Source organism: Phalaenopsis equestris, unplaced genomic scaffold, assembly GCF_001263595.1.
Source record: "Phalaenopsis equestris unplaced genomic scaffold, ASM126359v1 Scaffold000656, whole genome shotgun sequence".
Classification (NCBI taxonomy): Eukaryota; Viridiplantae; Streptophyta; class Magnoliopsida; order Asparagales; family Orchidaceae; genus Phalaenopsis; species Phalaenopsis equestris.
Window position 1 is genome coordinate 101,405 of NW_018165096.1, and position 12,930 is coordinate 114,334.

The window sequence follows — 12,930 nt, forward strand, 5'->3', positions numbered from 1 at the left end:
TATATATATATATATATGTATTGATGAGTAGTATTTAAAAAAAATTAATTGACTACAAGGCCACAAAGATTTATAATCAATTAAAATTATTAACTAAGAACATAGAATAAAAAATATTAAATTAGATTCAAATGATGTTTTAATATAAACAATAATTTTTAAATCTTGTCCCAACCCTTTAACATCTTATGACTACATGATTAGGGTTGTCAAAACGACTGTTCGTGAACAGCTCGTGTTCGGCTTGCTAAGATAACGAGCCGAACACAAACACATTTTTTTAGCTCGAAATATGAACGAGCAAAACACTAGCTAAGCCCAAACTCGCTCGTGTTCGGCTAGTTTACATAAAGGAATCAGAAGAGTTGATAAACTAAGACATCATTTAGTGGTTAATAAAAAATGTAGCACTCACTAAAATAAAAAGAAAAGTGGAATCCTAAACCCAGCCCCGAATGGTTTATATGATAATTCTATGACAATAATGATCATAATGGCAAACAAGAAGGATAGAAGAAACAACCAAACCAATGAGGAAAAGTTTCTAATCGATAAAATTCAGTGAGTCGATGAGCTCATAAATTTATAGGTTAGTTCTATGGTTAAACTATTTCCATTAAACCAAAATATTTTAAGAAAATATAAAAGTATCAACAAAAATAATGTCTGAGTTCAACCTCTCAATTAACATCCAAGCTGTTAGGACAGATACTTAAAAATCAATCAAGGCAAGTTGGGTGCCCTTCTAGGAGTCTGAAAGGGATGAGGGAGAACATAGCATTTCATACACTTCCTAGAAGAATATTTATCAAAATAATGCCTACCGGAGCAGCTTGCCTTCATGAAATAAGCAAAGGGTGACGCCTTAACTTGATTAGAGTGATAAGTGTTAAACTCAAATATTGAAGGCCATGTTGATAATTTAGCACAATGCGAAGTGGAAATAGTATCAAGAGTTGGATAAATAAAAATGCACTCTAAATATAAGTTAATTCTAAATGTAAGCACAAAAGTTTCAAGTTTTAGAGTAGTAATCCTTGAGGAAGGGTTCAAAAAGACAGCAAGAGATGCATGTGCGAGAGTTTCAAGTCGTATGAAGAAATGATATATAATTTATAAATATTGTATATACAGCTAAACAAGTTAGAAATATCGCAAACTATGACTTCCTTAACTTACAAAACCTTCAACACCTAATAAATCGGATTAGAAAGAAAGGTAGCATACCTCAGTTTCGCAAGCATCAAAGATAATAGGAAGTCATCTATGATGCACGAACACATCTAATTAATGAGCCGCGCATTTTCGAACACATATCAGGCATGGACATGTCTCCGACATGTTGGAAGCGGCTTTGACACCTGTTGGATATGGCTCCAATACGTGCAAAACACAGCATAGAGGTGTCTAATTTAAATAATATTTTAAAAAAGAATGTGACACACGTGTCCTAAATTAATGAATAAAAATTTTCTAAAATATTTTTAAGACTAATGTAAAATTTAAGAAGATTTACATATATATCACTAAATTTTTATATAATTTCATATGTAACACATAAATTTCAATTTTTACATAAATGCCACCTTACATACATATGAAAAGGTGTATTCAACATTTTAAAATTGAAAATAGTGATATATTAGATGAGGTATGAAAATTTTGGGTGCCATAAATGTAAAATCAAGATTTAGGTGTTAGATTTGTAAGAAAATAAGAATTTGGTGCCCAAAAAGTTATTGATCCTTTTATTTCTTTAGTGAATAGTAGATTAAGAGAACTTAAATATTGATATTATACAAGAGAATATATATTTACTTTTTGTATGTCATAAGCTAAACAATTATCAATGAATATCTTGGTTTTTGAAAGTTAATTTTATTTATTTTTTTATATTCTCATTTGTAATACTAATATTTTTTATTTAATTTTTAGATATTTTTAAATATTTTGTATTATAATGTGTGCCTGGCGTGTGTCCATATCCTATATTTTTAATAAGAGATGTGTCTCGCTTTAATGTCGTGTATGTATCCATGCAACATAAAAAGCCACTAAACAAAGAAGTCGAGTTGACATCTACTTACTATGTGTGTGTGTGTGTGTTCGTGTTTGTGAATGTCGCGTGTCTCGACTATTTGGTTGGCATTTGCAAAGTCAGTTCTAAGTCCCCTGAGGTCGTGGGTTCAAACCCGCCTATGTCTGAATAATTCAAGTGGTTAGGCACATGAAGTTGATTGAGGGTTCGCAGGGCTTCCCAACTATATCATATGAAACTAATCCACAAAACTATATTTAATTTATTTTATTATTAACCTTATATTTTATTTAAGCTAAACAAAACTATCCTTTTGGCATGTCTTCTTTTTATTTTATTTAAATTTGAACTAGTTATCGGATTTGACTTATTTTTATTTTATAAAATTTTAAATTGTAAAGTATTCCTCTACAAATGCTTGTAAAAAGGACCTATTTAGTATTATTTCTAAATTAAGTTTTAAATGATCTTAATAATCAACTATGTTTTCCTATTAATGTAGCATCTACAACCACCCTCTCACCCTCCTTATAGAAAATCATATTCGGAGGCTAACATTTCTCCTAAGAAATTAGAGGTTATAAGCCCCTTTCTCATATTTAATCAAGAATATTAAATAATCTACTCCAAATTTATGCAAGAAACTAGCCCAATTATTTTCGTTCCGCTTTCACCACCTCTTCAGATTTCAAATCCCTCTCAAAATTAAATTCAAGCAAAAGGAGAAATCAAGTAATTTCAAAGTGAGAGAAGGAAGAAACTTTTACACAAGGATCTCATCATTAGTATCAAAGGTAATGATCTAGAGAAAAGCCTTAACAAGTTTTATCTCCCATCTGCCACTACCTCCCCGCCCTTCTACTTGTTAGAAAACGTCTTCCCAACCCTAGACCCAAAATTAAATTCAAGAAAAAGGAAAAATCAAGCAAATTCAAAGCAAAGGAAGAACTTATTAACAAGGATCCAATCATCATTATCAAAGAAAATTCCCCAAATATACACCCTAACCAATTCCATCTCCCTTCCATCACTATCTACACAGCATCTTTATTATCCACTAAAAATGAAAGAAATATATGCACGGTACAGGCCTCAAATTTGACATACCATATGTTTGTTGAGTTACAATCTAGTTTTTTGGTAAGGTTTAACCATTGTTGAACTCAAAATAATTTCATAGTAACTAAAATTGCATAGAAATCAGACAGCCATTATACATAAACCTAGTATGCAAATTAACTCCTAATAAAATTGAAATTGCCAACAATTTTCAAGAAAAATTCAAGCAAGAAATAACATTAACTTCATTAAAAAATTACAATTTTCTTTAAAAAAATGCTAATGTGTATTCTCAAATTTCACAAACAATTTGCAAACGTAGCTCGCATATTAGCATCACAACATTATAGTCTCAATTTTTCTTATAATTGGCATAACTATCCACATTAAACAATTTCTTTATATAGTTTTTAGTCAAATGCATGATAGATTATGAGAAAATGGAAGAAGGGTTAAATGATTTAGCAAACCAAGTAAATGCCCAAACTGAAACTATTACAGCAACATAGCAACATGTTATCTCTGGATATAAGGACCCTGAAATCCTTATTTTATTAACAAATGATAAAGTATTAGAAAAACATCAATTCAGCAAAAAAGTGTTCAAGGCCTCATAATGACAAGAAAATTTGATGGCAATAAGCATTTTAAACAAGAACTAAAAAATAACCTATTTAGAATGCCAACTTCCTAATACTACTGCTAGCTAGTCTATACATTTTGCCAAAAAGTGAAAGTTATTCTTCTTTGGTTTAGATCTAGTACATTAAAATATTATTGGATTCTATGATTAGTAATAGTCTCTTTATCGTGCATCTAGAATAGAACAACTTCGAAACCATAAACAAAGATCCGCAAAGCACTATCCTAAAACCTTTCAAGACAATATTATCATCCTTCTCATAGGCCACCAAGAAAACATACTGCACACCATGACTATGTTCATCATTAGCAAAAGGTTTGATGATCAAGATGCCCCCTATAAATTGATCATAAGTGTTCATCTATCGATGACAAATATGATCAAATATTAATGGATATATACTTGAAACTAATGAAAAAAACTTTTTTCAATGTTAAATTAAGTAGACCTATAAAATATATTTTAAGAAACAATAACAAAGAAGAATTTGTCCATGAACAACCAACAATTAAGGACTAGCAAGCTGGCTAAAAGAAAGAACTCCTTATTTCACAAGCAACAATTATCTGCCCACATCCACAAGTTAGATAAGGGATTTGTGATTAAATATTAAAATTATTTTGAAAAACTTATTTCAAGATATCAAGTCATGAAAGTAGATTAGGAGGTGATATTTTAAATTAAAAATGCTTAAGATTTAAAATTAAGAATGAAATAATCTTACCTACCCTATATGATCGAAGATGACTTTCAAGAACAATATAAATTCAAATTTAATTAAAAAGAAAGGTAAACATGGATAGATCTCTTCTAGGACCACCTCCTAAATCTAGCACTTCATTAATTGCATAGTTTTTGCAGCCTATTAGACAAGCACAATCATTCTCTAAGACTATTAATACTACTCCTAAGAACATAACTGCTTACCTCAAAAATAAAAAAGGGAACTTTTGTTAACATTAAAATAACTAGATCTACAAAATATTTTCGAAGAAACAATAATAAGGGATATTTGGCCTTTAGAAAACATTAATTGCATAGTTTTTGCAGCCTATTAGACAAGCACAATCATTCTCTAAGACTATTAATACTACTCCTAAGAACATAACTGCTTACCTCAAAAATAAAAAAGGGAACTTTTATTAACGTTAAAATAACTAGATCTACAAAATATTTTCGAAGAAAGAATAATAAGGGATATTTGGCCTTTAGAAAACATAACAAAAAAATTCAGAATAGGCAAGTAGGCTTAGAAAAAAGAGAATGCTCAAGTTTACAAGCAGCAATTGATTATCTTAGATCTACAATTTAGATAAAGATTATATTAGTATAACTGAATATTTAAACAAATTTAAATAATTTAATTAAGGATCTAAAGCTTTGAAAGTAAAATAGGTGGTGAACATTTAATTAATAAATGGCTTGGGATTTGAAACTAAGATTGAAGTAATCTCACCAATAAAACATGCATTTTAGAAAGATATAGAAAATTAAAATTACTTGAAAAGAAAGACAAACCTGAAAAGAATCTTTTTATAAACACCTCCAAGTTCTACTACTATCATAATTACATACTCTTAACAGCCAACTAATCGAGCATTATTTTCTTAAGATTGTCACTACTGCTCCTAAAGACACATGTTAACATAAAAAATAAGAAAAAAAAACTTTTCAATGTTGAAGAACTAGATCTACAGAACATTCTTGGAGAAAATAAAGAAGAAATGATCGTTGGACAACCAACTGTTCAGGAATAGCAAATTAGCTATAACAAAAAGGTATTTCCTAGTTTCACAAGCAACAAATGCCTATATAAATTCATCATTTAGATCAAAGGTTTACTTAGTGTAATCGAGTATTTAAACAAATTAAAGAAATTAAAGATCTTGAATCAACAAAGAAGATTGGAAGGTGTAAAGTAATTTATAAACAGCTTAAGATTTCAAACAAAGATTAAAGTAATCTCACCATCCTATTACAGTAGATGTTTAGAGAGATGGAAATTAAAAATTGAATGAAAACAAGGGCAAACATGAATAAATTCCTTCTAAGAATACCTCCCAGATCTAGGACTACTTCAGCTGGACTGTCGAGGCAACCTGTTACCATGAAAATTATTTCTAGTTGGAAATGAGTCTGACCTCATTGTTACGATACTTTCTTAATAGAAGTGCTTATCATTCATGAATATATTATTTCACATGTTGCATCTTACTTAGTAGAGGAAACTATTAATAAATAACTGAAGAGCTACCCGATGAGTTGCCACCATTATTTGACATCAAACATGCCATAGATTTAGAATCAATAAAACCCATTCCCAAATCTACCAGACCATCACATGTGAACGAAATAATGCTTTGAATTTGAAAAATCAGATGGATGGATTACTATAGATAGGTTTTATCAAAGACCTTAATCCTGATGCAATTTCAAGCATTTTTACTCTTAAGAAGTACAAGTCATGGAATATGTGTGCTATCAATATGATCCTTATTCATAACAAATTTCTTATTCCCTATTGAAATTGTATTTAGTTATTAGATCTAAAAATTTTTCCAAGATTTGTATTAAAATTGGTTATTACCAAATTAGACTTAAAACTCTGGAAAAAGTGGAAAATTACATTGCGGGCCGGGCCCTTGATAAACTTGTTTGATGGCTTTTCATATCTATTGATCTATTAAACAAGACATAGAACCATAACTTTATGATGGTAATGAACAAAATCTTAGTTCATACATTAGCAAATTATTAAGTGTACTTCGACGATACAATTATCTTTAGCATCAATGAGCCAGAAAACTTGATTCACTTTTGCTTAGTTTTGACAACATAATCCTGAATATTCATTATCAATTTAAACAAGTGATCATTTATGCGATCTAAGAACACTTTCTTATAATTTCTAATCTCAGTGAATAATATTTCTATAGATCTTGTTAATATTAAGATTAACCCCAACCTAAAATAACAAATAATGTAAAACTTCCATTATATAGCCACTTTATACATAAGGGGTCATCTAGATTATGGCTTCATTTATTGATAAACCAAAATACATGAATTTTCATCAAGCACCTTCACAAAATGCCTTTCAAGAGAACCGCATTTCTTAAACTATATGATTTATCAAAATTTACAGGCATCATATGATGCCTCTTGTGTTGGCATTAGTGCTGTCCTAAGCCAACGTGTTCAACCCGGTAGAATTTTTTTAAAGGAAAGAAATATATACCAAATATTTTATTAATGATATGATAGAAATAAGATCAATTATATTTTTTTCTTAACTGAAAGCCGGATTCATACTTAAGCCGCACAAAGGGAGAGAAAAATTCAACATATTAGAGCAGCCAACTCTAAACCCAAGCACATGCCTCGTAGATTATGGAGTATATTCAAAAGCGTATACTTTAGCGTGAAATTTATATCTACAAAACATAATTATATAACATATAATCATGAATTTATATTTTGATCGGGACACGGACACTGGAGAAACTATCCATTACCATAAAAGTTAGTACTTTGCTTTCATTATAAGCCTTTGACGCCTCTACAATTCAAAATAAAAGAGAAGAAATTTTAGGCATGCTGTATGGGTTACATAGCTTGAAGAGTACAATTTAAGGATTAGACACCTGATAGGCGTTAATAACAAGATTGTTAGTGCCTTAAAGCATGTACATTCTCAGTCAATTGATGGCTTTGTTAAGTTACCAAAATCTAATAGATCAAAAAAAATAGTACCATTCATGCTTTGAATTATATTCCACACGTCATTCTGCTAGGATCCTATAGCTACACAAAAGAATGATTTTCAAGTGAATAATAATTATATATTTAATGACTATTTGTTAGGTAACCCTTGCATTTCAATATGTGACTTTTTCATAAAGGGATTCCATATTAGTGGAGTATCTCAACAACTTCAGTGGGATAAGACTAGTGGCGAAAGTAGGATTTCAAGTGAGATGGGACAAAAAGATTTACCTAGCTTCTACATTATAAATGATTGTAAGAGAAGTTAAAAGTAAATATTCAGATTGTACATTGTTCTATGAGAGGCACAGAGCCACCGCATGATTCCACCACTAAATAAGGCTATCACATAAGTTTCATCACATTTCCAATTGTCTTCCATAAATCATGATATAAATCACATTATTTTGAGTGTTGTAATTGTAAATTAGGTCGGGCTACTAGAACCTTCTAGACGTTACCTTACATATCCCAAATCATTTATGGGATAACTTAAGCAAGGAATTCATCACAGGTTTACCTACAACTTATAGAAGTCATGATTATATATTTTCTAAGGTGTTTAAAGATGATACACTTTCTAATTTGCTCCAAAATTGTTTATGCCTCACAATAGCAATGTTATTTTTCAACAAAATTTTTTGATTGCATGTATTACCTAATTTAATGGCATCTAATTATAATGTATAGTTTATTGACTATTGTGTCATACTTTAATGATTTTGTACTCTTTCTGAAATCAGAAAGTACATTCCATCCAAAGTTTGTGGGACAAATACAGGTGATCAATTAGTATTTAAGTAATATTGCAATGTCTTATGGGTTATTTTTAGACTAATGAGATTTAAAGCTAAATAGTGCAGAGTTGCTTACAATAGTTTTGTGCGTCTTACCCTATAAAGCATGCATATCTTACTAAACTCTCAACTGGAGAATCTTTTGTTGAGTATATGCAGAAACTTCATGCAAATATAATTTGCTAAGCAATGTAAAAATATAAATTTATGGATGACTTTATAAACAAATGTAAGAATTTAATGAACACTTTGAGATAGAATTTAAGAGTACAGGTTAAAATTATACATTGTTAGATAGGATTTTCATAAATATATGGGAGGCAAAAGCCACTCTAGTACCACCACTAGATAAGTTTATCATATAAGTTCATTACATTCCAAATAGCCTCCATAAATCATTATATAAGTAGCATAATTTTATAGGGTTATCATTGTAAATTAGGCTGTGTTACTGCAAACTTATAAACTTCACTTCTTTATCTATCCCAAATCATATATGGGCTAACTTAAGCATGGATTTCATCACAGGTTAATCAAAGGCATGATTCTATATTTGATATGGTGAATAAATTTTAAAGATGATCACTTCATACTTAGCTCCGAAGTTGCTTATGCCAAACAATAGCAATGTTAATTTTCAAAAAATTATTAGATCGAATGTATTACCTAACTTAATGACATCTAAGCAAAATAAACTGTTTATTGGCCAATTTTAAAGAACTTTAATGGTTCGGCGCTCTTCTTTAAAATTGTCAACCACATTCCATCCGAAGTTCGTTGCACAAGTAGAGGAGAACAATAAGCATTCAAGTAATCTATTACAATGTTTATTGATGCTTTTTTAGGCAAATGAGATTTAAACCTTCAGAATCTAGTTTAATTACAATAGTATTATGTGTTTCACAACTAAGTTCTTTTTGGAGTTGTTTATAACATTCCCTATAAAGCATGCATATCTCACCATACTGTCAAACTGGTGCCTCTTTTGTTGAGTATATATGCAAACTTCATGTAAATATAAAATTTCAACTTGCTAAGCAAAAATGTATTAAAAAAATTTAAGTTAAAAATTGTGAATTTAATCGACACTTTGTAAGAAAATTTAAATGTAAAATTTCAAATTATACATTGTAAATTTGGATTTTATCATATCTATGCCAGATAAAATCAACCCCCCAGTTGCACAGCTATTAAGACTATCATATAAATGTCATCAAATTTTCAAATGGCCTTCCATAAATCGTATTAAATATCAAAATATTTCACATTATTGTAATTGTAAATTAGGTTGAGCCACTACAACCATCTAGAATTTATACTTCCTTATATATACGAAATCATTTATTGGCTTACTTAAGGATGGATTTCATCATAAGTTTAACTAAAACTTCTAAAGGCATGATTCTTTTTTTTGGGTCATGAATAAAATTTAAAGCTGACATACTTTATACATTCCTCTAAAATTGCTTGTCACGGCAGAATGTTTATCTTCAAGAAATTATTAGATTCAGTGTATTACCAAATTTAATGGCATCCAATCATAATGTACCACTTGTTGGCCACTTTTGTTAAATTTAAATGGTTTGGCATTCTTCTTTTAAAATTATCAACTACATTTCATTCAACGATTGCGAGAAAAATAGAGGTGATCAATAAGTATTCAACTAATCTATTGTAATGTCTTATTGGGCAAATGAGATTTAAAGCTTCAGATTGCAAAGTTTGCTTACAATAAATTGTCTTAAAATTAAAAAAGTTTTTTTAGAAGTTATGATATTAGCACCTTAGAAAGCATGCCTATCCACAATATTCTCAAACTAGCGCATCTTTCATTGAGAATATACGCGAACTTTATGTCAATATATATATGTTTGGACGGTAAAGTTTGCTTACAATTATTAGTACATTGTTCATTCAAAGAATCAATCTCTTCCTGAATATTCTTAGACTACACATGTAAAGGTGATGAACATCAGACCATGTCTGTTGGAAAAGTATATAGTGAAGATGAATTCTTTTGGCCCCATGGAGTAAATAGCACATGAAGCCAAGCCCAGATTCATGACAAAAATCAATTTCATAAAGAATCAAACTACAAAAAATCAAAATCTAAATAAAAATTTACCTTATCATTAAATTAATTATTTTTATTTAAATTAGATAGGAATAAAAATTAGGATATAAGACTTACCATAATCTAAATAGAATTTTAAATAGTAAATCAAGCTTCCATGATTGGAGGTATGAAGCAGATTGTTTGTTCTATCTTTGAATTGATATTAAAGCACTCCTCTTTGATTCCCTCTCTCTCATATTCTATGACAGTCCTCTCTCTCGTGCATGAAGAAGGAATTAGAATGCTTCCCTTTCCCACACCAACACAAAGAAATTTTTTATAGCCTCCTGCACCTGATAATATAGAAATTCACAAAAGTTTACACTCAGAAGAACCAACTTATCACTTCATTTCTTTCTCACAAACTGTTCTCTTTTACAATCCTTCACATCTCAAGATTGAATTCAAGAGAAAAAGGAAATCAAATGATTTCAAAATGGAGAGAAAAAAATAAAGCTTAAGAGAACTCAATCAATAAAATTTATTTTAAAATGTCGCACCTATTTCAAGAAATTAAAAAACTTACTTTTCAAACCAGCTACAAAATCAATAACAAAATACTGAACTTGTTTCTAACTTCCCGCAACAAATCAAAGCACTACAACAGCTAAGGCAAATCAAAACCAAAGTAACCTTAGCGCCAGACTGAAGATTTCTATCTCCACCAAACATCAGCCATACAGCCGAAGCATCATTCAATGAAATGAGATCAACAAAACATATAGCTGGTGATCATTATGGCACTAATGTTCGCCTAAAATGTAAACCAAATATTAAAAACTTTTCCATTTTCTACAAAACTATTTCATTCGGTTGAAAATTGTACCATAAGCCATGATTAATTTTTAACCTAGTATTAGTAGAAAACTAGTGGTAAATATCCTACGAATTATTCTATGCTTAATCCTATATTTACGTTAAGTTAGCCACAACAAACTTTTGTTAGAGCCGGTTCCAATATCACTTCAATCTAAATAATCATTGCCAACCAACAGCATGGTTGAACATTTAATCTCAAGATTCAACTATGATAAACACAGCAATGGCGTAAAGAAAATTACTAAGTTCAGATCATTGTTTGCAATTTCACAAAGAATATTTTAGTAAATAGGGCTGGCAATGAATTTGGTAAATGATGGCAAGTTGGTACCACAATTTCATAACCGACGAAAATTGTTCATCCATGCCACTGCGGCCTCGAAAAATAATACACATTTGAGCAAAGACAAGACTATTTCACGACTAGCTAAATCTCAATAAACAAAAACATGGCTTCCAGAATAATTTTATAAAAACTAAATGTTTATAAACCTGTTTGGTGTTCCAAGTGAACAAAGATTGCAGATCTGCTGATATGTTCAACGTCAAGCTAACCTGTGTAAATAACCAGGAAAGAATTAATCAGAAAAATATGTATATTTTTTTAATAAAGAGGATAGAATTTGTTCCACCATTTCAAGAAAACATCTAAGGCAGGCCTAAAAAAAAATCTGTAACGATGCCAAACTAAAGAAAACAAAGTGTTAAAGCATGGAAATGTGTCATAAATTTGGCTTTAAAGTTGCAATTTAATATTCACCACTCACTTTAAAAAACATAAATCATGACTTTACCATCAAAAAAATTACAAAGATACTCTTTTCATCCTATGATATGATGTTTTGAAAGAGTGAGTTCGTGCACAAGAAAATAGCAAAAAATTAGGGGCGTGTAAATGCATACCACACAATTCTTAAATATTTACATATCTAACACCTAAAATTTTAAATTTACATGCTTGCCACTCAAATTTTAATCATCAAATCAAAAATACCACCATTCCTAACTTTATAAAAGTGAAACACGTCTTCTCATGCATAGTCATCAAAGTGCTATAAATTAAATATCGAACTTTAGGTGTTAGGAATGTAAATAGATAAGAAATATGTGGTATATATGTAAAATTCACTAAAGATTAAGCATTTTGAGGAGGAAAATAAAGGGTGTTCCCAGTAAACAAGATTGATGCAAAATGTATGATCAAAGGATAGCTTGGTGCGCACAACCTTACCTTTGTACCATGTGAATTTTGAATAACTTTCTTCTCAATGAATACATAGATAATTCACCTATAAATAGGCGTGTACAAGAGATAAAACGAGGAAAGAAATCTTCCTACAATTAAGTAATTCCTATAATTATGGAATAAACATAAATACCTATAATTAAGAATTACTCTTTTTATATTATGACTAAATATAGCAAGTACTAAATAGAATTAAAGTAAATAATAATGAGCGTAATTCCACACTCCCCCTCAAGGTGGTTTGTACAGATTGTATATGCCCAACTTGTTGGTTAGCTCATCAAAACTGGACTTAGGGAGAGCCTTGGTGAGAATGTCTGCGGTTTGGTCTCTAGAAGGAGTATAGACCAATTCAATGATTCCATTGTCCACCTTCTCTGAAATGAAGTTCCGATCAATCTCAATGTGTTTCGTTCGGTCATGATGAACAGGATTCTTTGCGATACT

General features: G+C 30.1%; 1 protein-coding gene across 1 annotated transcript in view; it reads right to left on the minus strand.

The window, feature by feature from the left end:
• Positions 1 to 12,930, minus strand: part of LOC110030104 (signal peptidase complex subunit 3B) — a 34,464-nt gene that overhangs the window by 9,664 nt on the left and 11,870 nt on the right. Inside the window, exon 3 of the mRNA XM_020732674.1 lies at positions 11,730 to 11,792. Within this exon, the coding sequence (XP_020588333.1) occupies positions 11,730 to 11,792 (63 nt within the window). The remainder of the gene's footprint in view (positions 1 to 11,729; positions 11,793 to 12,930) is intronic.